Source organism: Megalops cyprinoides, chromosome 7, assembly GCF_013368585.1.
Source record: "Megalops cyprinoides isolate fMegCyp1 chromosome 7, fMegCyp1.pri, whole genome shotgun sequence".
NCBI lineage: Eukaryota > Metazoa > Chordata > Actinopteri > Elopiformes > Megalopidae > Megalops > Megalops cyprinoides.
Window position 1 is genome coordinate 37,199,651 of NC_050589.1, and position 22,381 is coordinate 37,222,031.

At 42.6% G+C, this 22,381-nt stretch overlaps 1 protein-coding gene across 2 annotated transcripts in view; it reads right to left on the reverse strand.

Moving 5' to 3' along the window:
* Positions 1-247: 247 nt before the first annotated feature.
* Positions 248-22,381, reverse strand: part of LOC118780991 (zinc finger protein 385A-like) — a 79,374-nt gene continuing 57,240 nt past the window's right edge. For both annotated transcript variants that reach the window (XM_036533812.1, XM_036533813.1), the window contains 4 exons: positions 7,216-7,575; positions 1,964-2,148; positions 831-923; positions 248-537 (listed from right to left, as the gene is read on the reverse strand). In XM_036533812.1, coding sequence (XP_036389705.1) covers positions 289-537; positions 831-923; positions 1,964-2,148; positions 7,216-7,575 — 887 coding nt within the window. In that variant the 3' untranslated portion in view covers positions 248-288. The remainder of the gene's footprint in view (positions 538-830; positions 924-1,963; positions 2,149-7,215; positions 7,576-22,381) is intronic.

A 22,381-nucleotide genomic window follows, 5' to 3' on the forward strand; every position in this document is an offset into this window, starting at 1 on the left:
TGGAAGGTGGCATTGAGATTTACAGGGGAGTTCAGTCGAAATGCGCCTTTCCCTCCCGTGATACACTCCAGCCACCATTCAGTCTCTGAGAGTGTATGGAAAACAGGGTAAAGGGAGCAAAAGAGATGCAACTCCTCCTTTTAGATTTTCCCTCCACCTTTTTCTTCTCTCACTCAGTCATTTTTATTGATTGGTTTATGGATGATTGACCTAATTCATAATGTTTTATCTTCACAGTGTGCTTTTTTTGGAGGTGCTGCCCCTGAAGGGCTGAAGCTGGAGGGGATGTCAGTAAGGGGAAAAGAGGATTGGCCCGTGGGAGGTGCGGATGGGCCCAGGAGCAGGTCTCAAGAGGGCATGGCTGAGGGGTGGGCCTTGCAATAGATGTGGGTGTGGGTGTGGTGCCGGGCCTGCTGCACGGAGAGCCAATGGGTTTGAGGAGGCAGCGGCTGCCATCGCCGCGGCAACTGCCAAGGGACTGGGCAAGAGACCAGCACCCAAGGCCTTGGAGAGGTCCTTTGAGAAGGGCAGAGTAGCCTGAGGGGACAGTTGGAAGGGAAGGGATCAGAGTGGAAGAGAAAAAGGTACAGACAAGGAGAAACAAAAGATGGAGAGAAAGAGACATGGGAGGGAAAGAAAATTATTATTATTACTTTAAACAAATATAACTACTACTCATATTTATTTTATCTCACCTAGTATGAATTGGACTATCCCACGAATTCTCATACTTAATCACTAAGAAATTTAAATACAAGGTGATTTAGATCCAGATTAATACTGGAAAAAAGGCTCAGTTCTTGGAGGGTGACAGAGGAGTGTGATAGTACCGTCAGATCCGTGGTCCTGTGCTTCTTGTGCCGACTGAGCAGGGGGTTTGGCTTCCCAGCCACTCCGTCCCGATGCCTCCGACTCGATATGTGCTGTGGACAGAGAACAGACAGACAGACAGAAAGAAAAACAGACAGATAGACAGAGAGCAGTGTTACAGATCACATTCACAAACAGCAGGTCATATCCATATAGGGAAACGGAAGACAGCTAAGACCTGAACATCTTGTGTTCTTATTGGCTGTTACTTCTCTGTTATTTTTGCTCTTCAGTGCCTCTTGTGCCAAAGGGTTGCTTCTGAGGAGCTGTACAATTGTTTAATCCGTCGGTCAAAGTGGGGAACACCACTGTTTCTAAGGTTATTGATTCCAGTGGCAGTATAGTACACTATAGCTGCAGCATACTATGGTACTTAGATTCATTTAATGTATACAGTATACATTCAATATTTCAAGCCCCAATAATGCCATCTAGTAATGAACCACCTAGAGCTATACAAGATGCATACGTTTTACTTTTCCTGTTTTCTTGATAGAAAATAGTCTTTTTCTTAGCATTTAAGATAAACATCTACTTAGGAAAATAATCTGATCAGGAAGAAATGGAAGTCACTTAGGAAAATGCTGTCATTAGGAGACACTTTATGAAACCAATCCTCTCTACATTCTTATATTTAGTTTTTTTATTGTAAAAAAAAAAAACACTTTTCTGACCATGTAGGAACCCTTTCTGAAATTGCAAATTTTGCACTGAAAAATATTTACATGACAGTATTTTCTAAAGATTTATAAAAGACGTGAAATGCTTCAACCATCGCACTTGCTTTACAGTTGAAACAATGCCATTACACACATAAGTAAAAAAGAGAGACACACGTACATACATAAATTGCATTAATGTTGCAGTGTTAGTACAAAACAATACAGAGAAAAAATAGTATATAAAAGAAAAATATTCTGATTTCTGAGGAGCTTCATTTCACATACAAATAACACCCCCAGTCAATTGCAAAAGTGAATGTAAAACTGTTGGTTGAGGGGAGGTTTACAGCCCTAAGGAGCAGTGATTGCTGGGCAGTGGTGTACAAGGAACCTGCAGTTAATCTAATCTGCATCAAGGGGGCACTGCTCACCTGTTTTAGTTGCAGCTCAGAGTTCACCCTAACATTGCAGATCTCACAGTGGAAGGTGCGTTCCTGAGTGTTGGGGTCGGCTGCCCCTCCTGCTTGCTCCCCGCCAAACTTGGGGCCCAGGCGGGGGTATGCCTTGATGGGGCCAAGACCGCTCCGGGCCTCTAGGATGGTCTTGTGTTTGGTACCTGAGGCCACACAAACGCAGAGAGAGAGAGAGGGAGTGAGACAGAAGGACAGGGGTCACAGCAACTTCAACATGAAGGATGGACAAACTAGCAGCCCAAGGCATTTTTGAGTGGGAGAAGCTTTAGATATGGTGCCATCCCTCTGAATGACTGAATGAGTGGCTCCCTTACTTATATGACTCCTTCACTCACTCACTCATTCTCTCACATACTTACTCACTAATTGTCCAAGTGACTGACTGATTAACTGACTGGCTCCGCTAGAGTAACGAGAGTATCGTTACTTTACTACTAGTTGGTAAACAGGTCAGCAAAGTATCTGTAGCCCATTTTCCAAATCAGATTTTAATTACAGATTTTAGTTGCTGGTAAGCATAAATCATAATCATATCAATAATACCCCTGTAAAACAATCATTCATCTGAACACACCTCTACCTGCATAAACACATGAGCTTGCAGACTTTAGCTTTTACACTACTATGGACTTTTTAGAGTATGATCAGAGTACTGTCATTGACACAATATTTCAGTGGAGCAACTTCTCCAACATTGCACCAACAGTGCACGTTTCAACTTCAGAATAAGGCTAATGGAAAACCAAATGTATTTTGATAATGATTATGTCGGTGATTATTAAATTAGTGCAGTATTAATTGTTTACCACTAGAGGGACTCGGTGACATTCTTAACTCTCAGCTTGTCTGTGCTGCATAATGTCAATTACACGGTATTGGTTACATTAAAAAAAGACAAAACCCTCTCTCTTCTCTTCCTCTTTTTCAGGGGTAAATAACATTAGCATTTTGCAGAGCATTATTGCATCATTTAATGTCAACATTTGGAATGTTCACCTAATGAGAGTATGCAGATTGAACGGAAAATGAACGTGCATGGTGAATTTAAATGTTCAATAATCAACAGCAGTTTACTCACACCTGCTCCTGTGTCTATAAATACCATGCTCATCATACCTAGTTTAGAGTTCATTTATGAATGTCATTTTCAATATCTAATTTACAGCTGCGCTCTGTGTTAAAAGGTGGGCTGAATTCTACACTGATAAATAGAAACAGACCTGGTAATAGGCCAAACACAATGGCTAGAAGGAGTGATTAAGTGACATCTGAGACACATTAATTGCTCTGTGCACCAAATGAATCGTTGTAGGTATCCTGGCATATTGATTTTCGCATTTCCAAAAGTATAAAACAAGGGCAATGTTTGGACTGTGCAGTGAATACCTCCCCAGTGACATTCCCTCACTCAAATGAAAAAGTGAAGGTTTATGTAGCAGTCATAAAACACAGAGGCCCCACCAAATGCTTCCTTTGCGAGTAATTACATGTTTTGTACTTGGCTGAAAAATTCCTGTAATTTCTCTGGAAAAACCAAAAACAGGCGTCTTGCACTCCCGCTGCCAACTGCCTCACTGTTTGTTTGGTTCTATTGGATCCCGCAGCAATGGACCAAGTCCGGAACAGGGGGGCTGAGCATGGCACTAGAAGGAGTGATTTCAGTTGTGGTTGTAAAAAATGCACTTGCGGTTTTCATTTTGTTGTTGTTTTTGTTCTATTTTGGAAGAACAAAGTATGACCTTGTGCTCTCCATCTGGATTTGGACTTTATCTGTCAAGTCCTCATGTTACAAGCTCAAACAAAAGACATGAGCTTAAGCATGAGTCTAGATGACAACCATGAGAGACCTCCGAGGGTACAGCTGACTCCCCTCCCTCTCTGTTTTTGTTTTGTTCTCTCTGTCTCTCTTTCTGCACCCCTACCCAGTCTTTCAGTTCAATATAGCTCAATTCAAACTGCCAAATTCGCATGACCTACAACTAGCACATATTGCCAAAGCTCAAACAGCACTCACTCAATAGACATAGTTTCTCTGCCATTCCCAGACTAGCTTGATTGTATGTAGCACACATGCTTTTGATTTTTGGATCCTGATTTAATCATATTCCAAATATGAGGAATGGGGCATGTGTGGGTGCGGACTGGGGTCAAGGAATTGCTTCCAGACTGTGTGTTCTCTGGTTCCTTATGCAGTCATCTCTGTTCACTGTGATGGCTTCAATATTGACGGATTAATCAACCACATGAAAGAACGCAGAGTGCCTATCAGTCATTGTGCATGTTTATGCACAGGACAGAATGAGTGTGTGAGTGTATGCATGGTTTGTGCCAATATGAGCCGTTTTCGCACATGAACTCTGGACAAATGTCTGGAGAATTGGGTCCGGAAATTGGCCGGAATTGCTCTTTCACACATGTAGCACACAACAGGAGATTGTCCGTGACAGACGCGTTCTCACTAGTGATGTGTCGGTCGCGAACGAGTCGGCTCTATGAGCCGGCTCCTTTACGTGAACGATGGGAGCCGGCTCCCGTCTGAGAGCCGATTTCTTTCTTTTCTTTCTTTTTTTTTGTTAATTAATACAAGACAGAATAATAGGATGATCTTTTCGTCACACTGCTCGGCCACAGGTACTCCACCTACTGACTGAATGCTAGAATTGTAACATTTATGCACGAGGACCAGATGCACTGTGTTTAGTGTTCATAGCGAAACGCTAATTTACAACGTTCAATATAAATGAAACGTTCGATACACATGTGTAATAGTGTTTCATGTTTTTACATTAATGTTTTCATACCAAAATTAATGTAAAATAATGATATTCTGGAAATTATAAGGTTTAGTATGATTACACTGAATAATTTAAGTGATATACGTTCACACACCAATCATAGGTCAAAACATTGCTAAATTTGGCTTTATAAAAGGCAGATGTGGTACTAAATGAAGAGCCCTTTGGGAGCCGAAAGAGCCGGCTCTTATTGCTGAGCTAAACCAAATGATTCGGCTCATTAAAAAGAGCCGGAATTCCCATCACTAGTTCTCACATAATAGAAATATTCCGGTTGGTTTAGGCGCGGGGCGGCGCCTGGGTAGAACGTGCAGGAGACAGGACATGACGCAAAAAGTACGCTGCAGAAATCGCAGTGGCTGTGTTCGAAACCGCCTACTGCATACTGTGTACTGCGTACTACACAAGTATATACTGCATGCTATTTTTCAGTGTAGTACCCAGTATGCGACCATTAATGATTACATTCGTAGTATGTTACATTGTCGCGTGAAATCATTGCTTGCATTGAGTTTAGAAACGTCCAGATTTAGATTTCCTCGTGGTATTTTCCAGTTAGACGCGACTTGCATTCTCACGATTGGAAAGTATTTACGAGTTCACGAAAAGTATTCTAGAGTTGAAGTATTTTCAGGTTTTTTCTTTTCAATGTCTTACCTTTCGGTGGTACGAGCACGTAATGTGGCACACAAGAGGAGAAGGCGAACATAGCTATTGTACTTTTGGGTAGCTGTCTAACGTTAGTTTCAACTAATTTCAACAGATGAAGCTAGGTGCTAGTTCTTTATGTTAGCTACTGATAGCTAGATACGTAGCGGTATTATCTAGCTAGCAGGTTAAGGTAAGTTGCAACTAGCTAGTCACTTAGCTAGCTAGCTGGCAGTTAGACACAAAGATGTTCACACAAAGGTCCAAAAAACTTGCAAACATAAAACTACATTCAGAAAATTATTAATTTATTCTAAGACTGTGAGTGAGTGAACAAGTGAGCGATTTCGGAAGCAGCCTTTATCTTCGCAATGTTTCTGTTAAGTAAGGTTGCTGGTTTTCAAAATGGCGCTTGTACCTTTTCACTGTAACTCTGCATCGATATTTAGGGAAATATTACTTTAAAAAGTAACAGCGGCAGTAAAACTGTATTTCATACTATTATGGTTAAACTTTGCAATTAATCCGCTGTTCACATGCGTGCCGAACCGTAGTGGGGAGGTTCCGAACGGATCACGGATCAACTACGGTCCGTTACACCACTATTAATTATACATGTATTATAACGGGAAGGTAAGTTTTTGTTGTTCGCTATGTAATGTTAGGTCACCAGTTCACCTATCTCACTATACCTATCACTATTAGCTACAGCTTAGCTCGCTACTAACCAGGTAATAAACTACTAACCAACGTTATTAATCATCGTAAGAGACAAGTTTTGGCAGTATAGCTATAGCTAACTATCTCTTTAACGATAGTTGGACTCAAAATAACATGTATTTGTACGTATCCGCAATATCAACGAAAGAGTGGAAAGAAATATACAGGCAAGCAGAAATGAGTACGAAGCAGATGTTTGTATTCTTCCAGTTTCGCGCCAGTCGCATGATAGAAACGTCATCAACACACCCACTCGATCGCTGTGAATTCTCCGGCAAATTACCTGCTCTATTCACACATGGGCTCACTCCGACATGAGACGGACTTTGTACAACGGAGCTGGCAGAACGAAGTCCATCTCATGTCCAGTCCGACTGATTTGGATATTTGCGTTCTCACATACAGCTCCTCCAGCTAATGGCTAGATAAGTTCCAGTGCATGTCTGAAAGGGGCTATGGTTTGTGCTACCATTCAGAAATGTGACCTGGATATGCAAACACTGTGGACCCAAAATGCCTCTCTGCTTTCAATAGTATGTGGTGGTCATTGGCACACAATATGTAAAACACAGTTAGCCAACTAGATTTAAAGTTATTTTATTCATTCATATATTGTGCACATATAAATAATTGATGAAATAATTTGCTTGCCATTTCTCTCTCAGTTCCCTAGTTTAGCCAGCAACCTATAAGAGAGCAGTGCATGAAAAATTCCCAGCATTCTAGCAGAATGTGCTGTACCAACTAATATTAACATTAGCTTGATGCTCACAGTGGGCCAATATATTGATGTCCCTCAGCCTGGCGCTCACCCTGATGCAGTAGTCCCTCAACTGCAGGCTCTCAGCAGGACATGTCTGATATCTACTATGGACTTTTGGCCTCAGTGAAGCCCCATGTCCTTTGTGCTTGTGTGTGTGTGTTTGTGTGTCATGGTTCCTGCTGATGTTGAGCAGTACAGTACAGATATGTACATTGTTGATTTTGAGTAGTGGAATGCACTTGTGTTTACAGTATGCGCTCACATGGTTATGTGTGGGAGATTACCTTTGTTGTGGGCCTCCAGCTGTGAGAGTGAGTTGACGGCCACTTTGCACAGTGAACAGTACAGCAGCTTCTTGGCTTTGTCCTCTTCAGACTCCGGAAGGGCAGAGGCTGGGGCAGGTCCCCCAACGGATCCTAGAGCAGGGCCTCCAGGGACCCCTGGGGAGGGGCTTCCCTGATCAGGATGAGGGGTGCCACAGCCTGGAGCGGAGGAGGAGGAGGGCAACACAGGGACAGTGGGAGGTGCCAGGGGAGGGCAAACAGGGAGGAGGGTGGAGTCTGGGGTGGGATGGGCAGAGTGGAGGAGGGAGCCAGTGGCCAGTTGGGGCCCATTTAGCTGTGGGAGTAGCTGGGGCATTTCATCTGTAAGACAAAAAAAAAGTGTTAAAAATAGGAGAGTATTGTCATTTCTGCTTGTTACATATCTGACAAAGTTCTCTTCTGAAACCCATTTTTACACTTTACAGTTGCAGTCTGTGATTGAAAACAGAGGAAGGAGTCTCTGTTTGAAGTGCCTCAGCCTGTAAAGCAGCCATGGCTCCACCTGCTTTTTTCACCACAATCTAACCATCAGAGGCCCAAAACAGTCTCCCCATCACTGAGTTTATGGCTTTCACAAAAGCAATTCAGCTCTCAGAAATAAAGATTTCAGTTGAGTTTTATTAGTTGTGGTATTTCGTACAGCATAACCTCAAATTGTAACATGCATCTTTTTAATGTCAGCAGAAAAACGTATAAAAATGAGGGCGACTTCCCACTGAGCCAGGACTGAAGTTGTCAGGGGACATGCTTGTCTTAGCCAAAGGCAGGCTGTAACTGAGTGATGTGGTTTGAGCTTGCTAGGACGTTTTTGAGGCTAGACATGGACAATACGTCACGTCTCCCACATCTCATATCTCACACTCTGTACCCCCACATTCTATGACTCACATTATGCACCCTTCACCATGCACCCCAAACTCTATCCCACAGCCCACCCAGCTTTACCCAAACCCTCACTTCTGACATGACACACAACCAATAGACCTTTCTTGCCTCCAATTCCAACCCCTCCCAACACTCTGTGTCATTCAACCAGGGAATCTGTGTTTTTTAAATCTGAGGATATTTTTAACCCACAGAGAGACAGACAGAGAGCGAGAGAGACATAGAGAGAGAGAGAAATAGAGGAAAGAGGTTTTTAATAGCGGACCTTTCAACCTAGAGAAAGCACTCACAGCCCACCCTGCCTGCCTGTAGCCCAGCAACATGAGGCCATCAAACATGCCTCTCGCACGCAATGCCTGTGGCATTCACCAGCCCTAGGGTGGTGAACACTAAAGACCCCCTAAATTTGGGCGGAGAGCATTACAGGGTTCTGCCTATCACCTTCAATGGATTCAGCAAGGCTTCCTGCACTGTTATGGGTGACGGCTGGGGGCGGGGGGGATATATCCTGGCCGGATTAAAGGTCTTAAAGGGATATAGAGGAGTATTTCTGGGAAGAAGATAAATATTGACTTTAACTCAATTCAATTTCCTTTTTAGGATTACATACACTGTTATCATTCATAGAGTCAATCAGCCCGACTGCTTTTTGGTTTCTGCTTTACTGCGTTCCAGTGCCTCAGGCCTGATCAGTGAATTAGGTGCCTTTTGCGAAGGCCGCTGACTTGGGGTTTCAAAAGCCATGCCATGACAGACACCTCCAGACGCTTTCGTTCCCAGCTAGTGTGTTAGCGCAGCAGATGTGCACCAGATCCATATTTCATATTTCATGCTCAGTCTGTTCAGAGGTCCACAACACTGCTGGAGCAAAGTGCTGGGTACCGGGGCCCACTCTTAACAGGAGTATTTAGAGGGTCCAGCCCAACATGTCAATCCCATGCCTAGGATTATTCATTTTGCCAGAAAAAATAAAGAACCATACAAAAACCATAAAAAGAATGCAAGTCAAATAATTCTTGAATAAGAAAACACCATTTGAATGTAGGATCTGGAATGTTTTTACAATAAGTTTTGAATGGTTTGAATGGTTTTGAGGGTGACTGCAAAAAAAAAAAAAAAACAGCACTGTGGCCTGTCAAAGAACAAGGCCCTTGCCCCACTGTCTGCTGGAGTCACACCCATCCCAGACTGGCCATGTGGTGTGTATTAAATTACAGAGAAGGGGGTGGGGACCAATGGGGAGAAAATGGAGGGTGTATGTATGTGTATGTGTGTGTGTGTGTGTGGGCGGGGGTTGGATTGGAAACATATGTCACTCACGAACCAATGGTAATGTGCATACAAAGCATAGAACTCTTTTTGCAGTGCAACAACATAATTATTAGCAATCAACATTCAGACAATGATTTAGCATAATACTGTGTTTACATACAACTTTGGCCTGGGTACTTTAAGTCCCCATCACAAAGGAAACAAAAATAAATTTTATTAAATTAAATGATCCAATGATCACTGTATAGAACAATCCAGCAGCACATGTAAGTTTCCCAGTAGGGTCAAGTGAGAACTATATAGAGGTCATGTCTGAGTTGTGTGCTTCACAGGTTCAGGTCTTATATTACTGTTACTTCTTTTAACACTGACAGAAAGTCAGCAGGCAGAATTCTTTGAAGCCTTTCTCATGGGGATTGAGCTCACAACTTTCTTGGGTCAGAGCTGAAGACTCTTAAGTACAATACAACTAAACTTTTCTGGCAGCTAAATCACACGTGTGAAAATTCTGAGGGAATGCTTCACTTCATGATTTTAACATCCCAGTAACTGCATCTGTCACTCTGTGAAGGCTTTCCAGGTGGGTGTTGTGCCTGAATGTATTTCTCCGACTGCAAGGCTGTCGCTGAGCTGCTACTGATTGTGTAGTACATTTTATACTGCTCAGTTCCCCATGGCAAGTGCATCTGGCAGATGAGTAGATAAATAAATAAGCAAATAAATAACCAATTATGATCAAAGTCCTTTCAAAACAAAATTCCAATAAACACTCCCAGCACAAGTCTTATAATTTGGAATAAAAATTTAACAGTGATAGTAACAGTGTGGGTTAATAGTAACCCACAGATGGCAGGATCTCCATGGCTGATATGGACCAAATTAAACAGATGAATGAGATGCTTCAGACTGGTATGGAATGACTGATCAGGCAGGAGTGTGACATAGTGGTAAGGAGCAGCGCTTGTAACCCAAAGGTTGCAGATTCAGTTCCCAGGTAGGGACATGTTGTTGTGCCCTGGAGCAAGGCACTTAACCCAGTTTACCCCAGGAAAATAAATGGGTAAGATGTATTTAAATATTAAAAAGAATTAGGTTAGAGCTGTGAGAAAAAGTCATCATCCTAGAGGTTCATATACTTTTTCCCCAACCTACACTGAATATTTAAACAATGTGTTCAATAAGCTCATGAAAAATTGCACTTGTTAGTGTGTTATTTGTTTAATCAGACTGTTTTAAGCTATTATTATTACTTAGATGAAGACCAGACCTCATTTTAGGAGTAATTAATGCAGGAATGCAGATAATTCCAAAGTGTTCACAAACTTTTTCTCACAACTATACAGATGTCACCCTGTATAAGGGCATTTGCTGTGCAAATAATGAAAGACAACAGCAGGAAACAACACAAGCGCTGGAGCTGTAGATGTGTGAGGTGCCTGGGATGAGCTCAGGCTAAGAAACGCTGCAGCAACACTAGGGTGTTGACCGTGTGGCCATCCCTAAGCACGCCCTCTGCACAGCCCTGTGCATCATTAATGATTAACGAGCTGTGAAACCCTACGCCACTGCTGTGATTCTGACAGGCAGCTGATTAATTATGTAGCAGGAGGCCTTCTCTCTCCCCTAGACTGCATCCTTGCCCTGACTCACACCACCATGGACGGGGAGACACGCGGTGCATTTGCACACGGCAAACAGCGTGGAATGTCTCAAACACTTGTGTTCAGACAAAACAACACAGAAGCACCCAAAGAAAGAGAGGTGCAGGCCAACCCTGCAGCTCTGCTAATAGGAGAAGACATGAGCAAAACATTGCTTTCCCATCATGCTTTACATCTTACTGTTGACATCTGAACATGTCCAATCTGGATCATTCAGAGTTGGTTGTTATTCATTAAACAGACTGAATCCTGTGTAGATGTTGAAAACAAATCCAACATACAGTGCTACAGAATGCAAGCTTACCTCATACTTTATGTCATTACTGCTCCACCCTGGTGCTGGAGGGCTGCCGAGCCAGACAGCTTCAGTTCAATCCAGGCACTCAGCCACCTCATTCAACCTCTCTACTGAGTTAATTTACCTCCCAACTTCTTATAGTATTGCTGATTTTTAAACTGCTGGACTGTAGTCTTCAGGAACTAAAGCCTGGAAGCTCTGCTGTAGGGTTAGGGTTAGGGTTAGGGTTCCTCATATAATGATACAAACCAAATACCATGGATATAAAAGAAACACATCTTGCATGTACTTCATATATAAGGGACACGTGGAGTTCTGCAGAGTTGCAGTCATGGTTTCTGTGGCACGCTTTATTACAGGGAGAGTGAGGGGTGAGGTGGGATACCTCTTCCTGAATACCGCTTGCCCTGCTGCCCTCAGTCTCGCCCTGAATGTCCACCATTCCCTGACAAACCCACAGGCGCTAAGGGCCCCAGCTCTGAAGATTTCTGGCTATATTGCAATCCCTGCCCTTCCCTACTGGCCTCCCCATCGTGGCCCCTTCTTCAACCCTTTCCCACGACCGCCAACTGCTTCTCAGTGTCTCCAGATTAAGACATGTCAGGCTAATTCCAGCGCTTTGCATGGAGGAATATGTAGTGATGGGAGAATGATGCTTCCACATAATAATGGGTGGAGCTACCCCATATGCTGTTAATTACTAACTGGTATGAACCAGTGAAAAGTGCAATATGAGTTGTTCTAATCACTGAGTCACTGAAAACACATGGTAGCTCCACCCATTATAGGATTCATGAAAGCCTCACATTTCACACTGGTCTATGACAGAATTTCATTTCATTTCATTTCTTGTGTTTCCCATCTTCTCAATTTTATACTGGCAACCTCATATATTTGGGTGACCTGTGAATTGCAGGATTGATGAGATTTTATGTATGAACTTGGAGGTTGCAATCAAATACTGTACCATGAATTTTGTCTGAATCTGCAGTTGTCTTTCATTCACACTGAGTGCATATGTTGAAATTCCCAAGTAAGTAAGTAAACCTGAGACTGAATCAGGGCCGGCCCAACGCATAAGCGAGCTAAGCGCCTGCTTAGGGCCCCTGTGGCCACTAGAGGGCCCCCAATAGCGCTTGAAATATCCCACAAGAGAGCTTGAAAGGTTTTTTTTTGTTTGTTACATATTATATTATGTCAATGGTAATCATACTAAAACGTAATGTAATTATGTTAACGGGCTGGCTAGCTAATACTACTGGTTTAATCAATTCCCGCTGTCTCTGTCAGAGCTGGTGTTACGTTTGTGCGCATGCGCACTGTAATGGACGTTAACCGCATTTTGATGCAAGCACCCCAGTAGCCAGCTATGAGGTCGCCGAGGTCTGGACCTCGGTAATTTTTTCCCACTCAGGCTGACGTTTTGCATTATATGTGTGTGTGAATGTACATGATTTTATTTTGTGAATAAAAGTGTTTTGACATCGTTTTGACAAATCTGAGCGAATTCTCTGTAGGCAGTATGGTCGTATCCATACGCCAAATAAGACTTATTTCAGCCAATTAAGAATTTATTCCTCAGTGATAAGTGACCGTGTTTCTGTCACATCTGGATAGTCGGAGGAACGAGAGCCTCCCAGCAGCGAGTAACATTTTAGTGTCTACTAACTAGTGTCCCCCTTTTATGTGTTGCTGTATTCTCTGTTTTTGCATAGATTAGTGCTGCATTGCAAAACAAGTAAAATTTACAGTACATATTGTAATATGTAAATAAAATATGTTTATGTAAATAAACAAATCTGAAATGCTGCAATATGCCTCATGACAGCTCTATGCTACAATTTCTGAGGTATATTACAGTACAACAAAAAGTCTCCAGATGTTGTTTCACTCACTGTACTAGAAATGAAAAGCAACACATGCTACTACCACTAGAAGTCTGCTGTAGCCCTAATGCTGATCCATGGTGTCCTCTGTATTTTGGGTCAAATTTTTATGAATTTCACATTTACTGCAGCATTCTCCCTTGCCTTGAACTTTAGAAAAAATCTTTAGCATATCTTATAAACCCCTACAATCCCCCACACCCAGGGTGTGAAATACCTTGACTGACACTTGAGACCCCCTGAAAGCCTCAACAGCAAAATTTAGGGGAGTTTCTGGAAAAATCTTTAAAAAAATTATTTGTCACTAAAAATGTCTGTTAACCCTTAAAGCCCGACAGACGCAGCCTGCGTCCAAATTCACGTCCCTTCTTTTTGGTTGAATTGCTCACAAAGTATTCATCGCTAACAATGCTAGTTGCTTGTCTATGTGACGGAGTGTTGGCTAGAAAAATGATTTTTACATCAAATTTAATCATAATTACAATCTGCATACAGCTCTGCGTCCATCTCCACACCCATTACTCTTGTTTGAATTACTCATGAACTCGTCATTGCATAGATATCACAAGAAAGAGCAGAACCGGGGCTTTGTAATGATGCTAGTCACATATTTGTACATACCGAAGTAATCACGTTATGAAGACAGATAAAACTTCTGCAAAGTAATATCTTTACTAATTTCTTCACCCATTTCACACCGCATTACATCCCACTTTTTATGAAAAATAAACACAAAATAATGTATTTGCTTTTCATTGCAATGATTCAAAAGTTGTGGACAAAAGACGTGTGCAGGTTTTCATAAAATAAAGCACATTCACATAATCCACACACTACATACAATTATTTATTTACTTAAAAAAAACCTCCCGTATTTTGAAACCTAAATGTTGGCAGGTAAGGAGGACCCCCGATTGCCACCTGGTATTTCGCACACTGCCAACACCCCATAAATATTTGAAGCCAAGCAGCTATCATGACACCAAGATCAAACTTTTTGATCTGTTGTCTTGCCTGTCACAATACTGGAGGTGAGTTCTCTCAGGATTGCGCGGCCCCGAACGCTGACAGGTGCAGCAAAACCTAAGGGGTCAAATAATAGTTGACTGTGTACTGTACTGTACTTTCTATCATTGTTTTAATGTGAACTTACAATTACTTACAATTAAAAAGTCTACCGTGTAACAGTGTATGCTTTGACTCGTAAGCAGCAGCATCCAGTCTCATGGCTGTTCCATATACAGTAGGTTTGCTAAGTACATAGTATGGTGTTTGCACAACGTCCAAATCACGTAACGTCCTATTTCACAGAACGTATTGTGGACGTTAAGTGATGCTTGGCTGTATACCAAAATCTTTTTATTTGAGGAACACATGGGTATAGTTCCTTAAAAACAAAACCAACCTGTATCATTGCCTACTTATTAATGACACAAAGAAGCAATGTGTTTGCATCAGTTAGCTCAGGGAAAGATGGTTTGCAAGGTAGCTACAATGACTGACAAAACGTAGCTGACTGCTAGTAGAAACTTTGCAATTGTGAACATTTTCTTGCTAGCCTAATATGAACAACTAGCTAGCTAGATATCTAGCAAACAAACATGAACAACTACATTTTTCTTGAATTGCGCTAAATTGCATTGCATTCGTGAGCAAGTGTTGTGGTTCAGTTTAGCTAGCTAGCTAGTTAGGTAGCTAGGTAGTGGTTGGGCACTGTATTAAAGTTAAAGCTAAAAAGCTGTGACTGCAGTGCACATATATATGAATATGTATACCAGGCATCTCCACGATTTCGGACACCCTTCTCCATGCATCTTTTTTTATGTATATCTCTGTACGTATCAAGAGACAAATTGTAGAGTATGGGGAGACCCGACACTGCCACGATAACGATCCATGTTTGACTGGAACCAAAACATTGGATCATTTGTTTCAGCAATGTGTGTCACTCTGCCTTTGCCGTGTTGCATCGCTCACTATTTGCATAAACCAGACCTCGAGTCTAGTCTGTTTTAGCCCCACCTAGTTGGCTTTGCAACGGCCACTTGTCTCTTGTCGCTGTAAATCGCCAACTCTCATTGAAAATGAATTGCAGCCGTTCACTTTGTCTCTCTCCTGTCCTGTGTCGTCCGTGTGACCATAGTGTTAGCCATGGTGAACACTGAGAGGTTGTATCATAGTAAAAAAAATGATGTAACAGGTTTTCCTCCATGCGTTCGCAGGTCGTTAAATGTTAAAAGTTAAACGAGAGAGCGACATCTAATGGGGGGGGGGGGGGGGGGGGGGGGACTAGTAATTGCCTTTAATCCGACAATTAGGCTGTGTCAGAGCCCGTCTATTTAATTCTTTGGCTATGTTTAACCATTTCGGAAATGAACCTAGAAAACCTGAAAAAATGCATATTAGCCTAAAAGATCGATCCATAAATTTTACAGATCGATATCGAATCGGACGAATTTCAAAAAAGGATTAATCGAAAAAACGATATTTTTGCACACCCCTACTCATGACGTCAGTGCTGTTCAATACAATCTTATGCAGCCTTAGGTTGGACTGTGCCAATATGTCTTGAGTTTTTATCAACATATCAATGGCCTCTGTCACGTCGGATAAGGATTTCAATCCGTCATCAACGTAGAAGTGCCGTTCAACAAAGCGTCTTGCTTCACTGCCAAACTCCCCTTCTTCCTCCATTGCAGTCCTCTTCAGCCTGTAGATAGCCACATCTGGAGAGAGGCAATTACCAAACACACAGACTTTCATGTGAAACTCTGCTACCGCATTGTCAAGCTGGTGGTTGCAAAACCACAAGAAGCGGAGGTAGTCACGGTGATCTTCTCTGACTAAGAAGCTATGGAACATCTGCTGGATGTCAGCCATAACTGCAATGGGTTGAGCCCTGAAGCGGATGAGGACACCAAGCAGACTATTGTTCAGATCCGGACCCCTAAGAAGCACATCATTCAGAGATACACCATTGTACTGTGTGCTTAAATCAAACACAATCCTAATGTGTCCCAAATTCTGAGGATGATAGACTCCAAAGCTGAGTAAGTACCAGCACTCTTAATCATTTTCCAATGTGGGAACAGGTTCAGCATGTCCACTGCTGAAGATTTTCTCCATGAAGTCCATGAAATGGTCCTTAATCTCAGACTTCTTTATCAGAGTTCTGCGGAGTGACATGAGATGACTGAGGGCTTGCTCCCTGTTGTTGGGTAGATGCTGTCTGGGAGTACAGAACGGTAAAGGAGCTACCCAGCTGTTTGCGTCATCCTTGAAGAACTCCCTGTTCATGATGTGGAGGAAAGCTTCATCTTCAACAGAGGGCGCTAATTTGTGGTCATTAACTGAATGACTAAAGATCAGTTTTCCTAAGGTGTCATGTGTTTTTGTGTCAAAGGAAGGTTTGTGTTGCTCACCTACAAAGTTCTCTTTCACATAAATGCCACTATCACCAGGTCTGAGATAGCTGGGGTGTCCGTTTTCTTGAAAGTATTTACAACTGGTTTGTGAGCTCCCTTGAGGCAGACATTCCCCACAATTACCCGTCCCAGGTCAAGGCGTTAGGCAAAGGGTGCATTGTGAGGCCCACTGCACTGACTACGAACCTTGTGAGTGCGAATGATGTGTCTACCAAGTAGCAGGAGGATTTCAGCTGAGGGGTCAAGTGGTGGAAGTTTGGCAGCTACCGCTTTGAGACAAGGATGGCAGCTTGCAGCCTCTGGCGTAGGAATTTCTTCTCTGTTGTTTGGGATTGAGTAACACTCAATGAGAGTAGGCAGTGGCAGGTGTACTTTACCATCAGATGACTCCACTATGAAGCCACAGGCTCTTTTCCCAGTGGCATTTGTTGTGCCGGAGAATGTTTTGAGGGTGTAGGGGAAGGTTGCTCTGGTCATCTTATGTTACGTAGATCTTTGCCTTTCTTTCAGGGTGGCCCTCAGGGTAGATGTTCACCAGGCATATTTTGGAACAGGATTTACCTGTGAGACCCTTCCCACAGACTTCTGTGCAAATGGAAGTAACTACTGCTGGAGCCTGCTCGAATTACTCCCTGCCATGCTCTGCAGCAGGTGTTGTTGACGTCTTTGTTGTCCAGGGGGGTGGACCAGCATGAAGAGCTGAGACATGACGATCACTATCACACTCTGAACAGCAGATGTCAGTCTTACAGTCTTTAGCTTGATGAGCTGTTGAAGCACAACATTTGAAGCATATAAAGTGCTCTTTCAGGAATCTCTTCCGTTCGTCAAACGGTTTTTCTCTGAAGCGCCTGCACTTCCTGAGAGAGTGAGGTTTTTTAATGTATTGGACTGGGTCTGGGTCCTCTGCCACACCTTGTCTAAACCAGTGGCTGGTTGATTAACATGAACTGCTCTGAGCCTCTTGGCATGCTGCAGGGACTCCCTGCCAAGCCACTTGATAATTAGGTCTAGCTACCTCACTGGGTTTGAGGTTCAACCCTTCTATTGCATTGCAGAAGCTGGATTTCCAGGACAGATAATTTTCTGGTCGATTGTCAAACACTTTGAGCCCTGCCATTACAAGATCTCGCCGAGCCAGGTATACAGCGAGGTCAGAAACATCCGAAGGCCTTGGGGCAGACATATGTGACCTGTCCTCGACTCTAGATGGACTGTCTACTGCGCTAACAGCGTATGGTGGGTAGAGGTAAGAGGCTTTGATGTTAGTGCAAGAGGGGCTTATAGTGTGGGGGCCTTGAGGACATTAAGTTTTAAGAGGAGATACTAAGGGGTTTGGTTGTGGTGAGCTCTGACTGAAGGTTTGTTGAAGGTGTGCAGGCTGTGGAACGTGAGCAATCTCTATTTCTTCATCCACTGTATGTTGACTGAGAACATCATTTTGCTGGGGGCTGAAGTGAGCTTTAACATACTCACCAGTGTGCTGCAGCAGCCCCTGTGGTGATGAAAAGAGGCTGGCCTCACTCACTTTATCCTTACCATCCAGATCTGTAGCTGCTTCAAGCACCTTTGCTGCAGCTTTGCCCTCCTCTTTAAGAGCATTTAATGTTGCATTGATGCGTGCTTTTTCCACTATAATATCTATTTCACGCTTTGCATAGGCAGCTCTTGTACGTGCAGCTTCAACTTTGGCGCGGGCCTCTGCTGCCGCCACGCTTACACTAGACTTGCTAGAGCGTCGTGAAGATGATGATGCAGCACATCCTGACCTGACCTCCAAGTCGTGAGGATTGTCGGGGCTTGGGGTGTTTGACATTGTTGCTCACAACAGTGATGTAGTGCATTTGCAGTCCACGAGGATGCTCTTGAGGTTAAGAAATCTTTTCACTCTTCTGCCCTCACTGTGCGTTTACATACATAGCACATTGCTTCGAGCTACACATTCCTCCAAAAAGTAGCTGAGACAGGAGTTTGCTTCAGCTGTATTAAATGTAGTGACTATTTTTGTGAAACTGTAAAATAGTACAAAGGTATAATCAATTTCTTGTAATAACAAAGTTTTTTTCCTATCAAATAAAGTACCAAGTAAACCAGACATCTGAGTCTTCAGCTAATGTGATTTCCACTGAATGTACAAAATGCTACGCACTTAAAATAAGCGGATGCTACCTAGTATTATTGCTCAACTTAGATGCTACCATCAAAATGCCCAAACATAAACAGATAGTATTGAAATTATTACAGCTGATAAAAATACTGTAAATATTGTAAATAATGTAGCATAATTTGGTTAGCTCTATGTAAACAGCAGCTTCACATCGCATTCTCAACCATACCAAATGCGTAGCTAAAATGGGTAAACATCTTCCTCAAATATATAAATCCTCTTTAAAATAGCAACAACATATGACTAACAACAATTTAGAAACACACCACTTACAGATTATGATCCTCAAAGGCACAAAGGGAAGTGGATGCAAGAGGATGTAAAATTGCTGCATTCCCTATGAAACCTTTAACAAAATGGCCAATTGAAACTCAAAACTAAACAAACTTAAACAATAGGAATAGCGCCAGCAGGGGACTCCAAATACAGCACTGCTGGAGGCAGGATACTTATTCATTCCTATTCAACTCAGACAGTCCACAGTAACTGTTAACCCGATGATGTTTCTGGGTGGAGACACACGTTTTATTTTGTTTTTAACCCTTTCGTACATCACTTATTTTATGCTATGTGGCACGTTACATGGTTCGTTATGTTTTCATTAGCGTTATTAAGCTTCTCATAGTTTTCACCGCTGCATTTGCTATTACATTGTAATGTTAAATCACTGTTTCTACAGAGCTAACGTTAGCTAGAATTTTTCCAATCTAGTGAAAGGGCTACCAGTGTGACGGTATGTGCAAAAGGGTTAGGGAAGTGTGTCTGAAACTGACATCCCTCAGGGCATGCTGACCTTGATCCGTCAGATTTGAGCCATGGCTGAACTGGAGTTCTGTTAACTGTGCATAAAGAGATCCTCCACAAACAAGTTCAGTGTAAAACAAACATCAATCAAGCCAAACAAAGCAGTGGGTAACGTGCTGTCTCACATAAGAGGGTGGGAACGCTTTCCATTACTTCCACTGTGACGTGACCTCCTGACCACAGCATGGGGTAAGTGGGGGTGGGGGACTGCATTAAAACCACTGTATGAACTCCTGTCCCTGCCTCCCAACCCCTGCACACCCCCTCCCCCCCATGTCTCCCCTCCAGACAGCTTCACTCCAGATGGAGCCACAACTTGTTCCTGCCAGGGACCAGACATATCTGTGGAGGCTTTGTTTTTGAATCTGTATTTTGGGATGACACTGAAACATAAAGCTCGCTCCGGCACACAAACAAACAGTGAGGAAGATGGGGGGGGGGGGGGGGGGGGGTGAAGGTTGGGGGGTGGTGTCACAAGAAAAAGATTTGGACAGGAAAGAGCATTCTTCTTCTCATGTATCTGGTTTCAGATTTAAAGCAATAGAGGCTGACTGTTGGCTCTATCCGTTGAAATTCTCTCAGACTCTCTTGCTTCAGCAGTCAGCTGGGCCTTCAAGAACAGACAAAGCCCCTGGTAGAGATTGCTACATGTTCATGATACTGCATATGTGGGCAGAACATACTCCATACCACAACAAAATGGCAGGTTGATATCCCCATCATTCCAGTCACTGGTCTGCAATAGTACACCCAAGTTAGAACCGGTGTATCCCTTTGTATGCTTGGACTCAGCCAAGCCATTGCAAGTGGAAAAACTCACTTTTGTGATACATCTGCGAAGGTCTGGTTTATTATTTTGATGGCACTTTGGTAGTGTTTTTCGACAACTTGTTTGATTTTGACCATCCTAGGGATAGTCTTCAGTATGCCATTCAGGTTTCTTTGGCAGTATTCACCATGTGTTAGTCATGCCAATAAAGATGATTTGACCTGAATATAACTGAAGTGACTGGGAGATAGCAGCAGACAACCCTGTAACACCAATAAAGTTGATTTGAACTGAACTTGATTGAACTGACTGGAAGATGGTGGCAAAAACTGATCCACCCTGCTACCCCACTCCCCAAAAACCCAACAATACTCTATCCATATGCCCAACCCACAAACACCACTGGCCAAGTATTAGTTCTAATTGAATTAAGACCAGCTGTGTTGTTTCCGCACTGTTACAGTTTGGCTTCCCTTCTCCCTGTATGTCTCTCTTTTTCCTCTCTCTTTCACTCCCTCCCACCCTCCAACCCCCATCTCTCTCTCTCTCTTGGCTAAATAGTAAATATAGAAGACATTTTTCCCTGATGTTTTATGCAGTCTGTAGAGGAATGTGTTTGTTCTTTTACTTTTTCACTACCCAATGTGATCATTTCAGGACAAGATGCTTAATTATTGTTTTCATCAAATGTGCTGATGGATGCTTGTTGGTTGTGATGAAATAGTTCAAATGGACTTGTAATCCTTATTCTCTTACATGTCTAAAGGGAATTTGTCACAGTAAAGGGGATGTCATAAATCAAAAACTCTCACTCTGGATTCAATTCAAATTGATTAGCATGACAAACAGTACATTTTTATTGCCAAAGCATATTTCAGCATAAAATTACATCAAACAAAGAAGCTACATCTGTGTCACTCACTCCTATGCCCCCTAAATTGCTACAGGCAGTGATACGTTGTGCTACCAGCGTTGCACATTTTCTCTGTTCTCCTAGGAGGACTGGAAGTGCCTAGAAGGCAGATCTTGTTTATTTTGGGAAATAATTTTGTCATGTCTTGGTATAGTTTTCACATGCGGTTAGGAAATGCAGCTCTGTCTCAACAACCCGGAATTGGCAGTGCGAGCACAGCTAGCCTTTATTGAGCAGCCGTGTCCACTAGTGTTGGCCGGTCTCTACAGTCAGGCTGGACTCACTGGGTCTGCACTATGTCATTTGTTCTTCTGTTTGAAATCTTTCACCATGGTTCAGTGCTCCTCCACAATGTATTCTTTTTTGGGCCTGACTTCAGCAGTTATTTTTCTTTGTGGTTTTATGAGTGTTTCCCTTTAATCTTTTTGTTGTGTCATAATTTGGTTGACAAAATGACTGTTTGTATCAGCCTGGTGTGGTCCAAAGGGTTTGTAGAATTAGCAGAATATTGATTAATAATGGATACTGGCATAATTTTTCCCTGCAGGTATTATTTGGGGGTTCTGTCAACTTGTAGGATATTTTTTACAAAACTATGCATGCTTTTCACAAAACTTTGAACAGGTTACATGTTGTCTGTGCCATATGCAAAATCTTACATCATAAGTGATCCCTAAACTTCAGTGCTATATAAGGTAATGATGGATTGAAATACTCAAAGCCTTTTTTGAAGGGGGTGGGGTGGATTTCTTTAAAGTATAAACTGCCCTGAGTGCGTTTCATTTCATTCAATATTACGTTTATTTGTGTCAGTCATGGTCTGTGTGTTTGCTCCTAATGTAAAATAGAATCTGTTTCCCTGTAATGGATCTTTTTTTGTCAAGTCATTGCCTTTATCTTTTTCACATTAACTGCCATGGCCCTGGTCTGGAAATACTTCTCTGTGGGCAAAAACCAAACCAGGTCAACTGTGCAGAGCAGGAATTTAATTCCTTTCCTGTGTGGACTAAGACTAGCAACAACCATATTGTTCCAAAACTCTCTCAG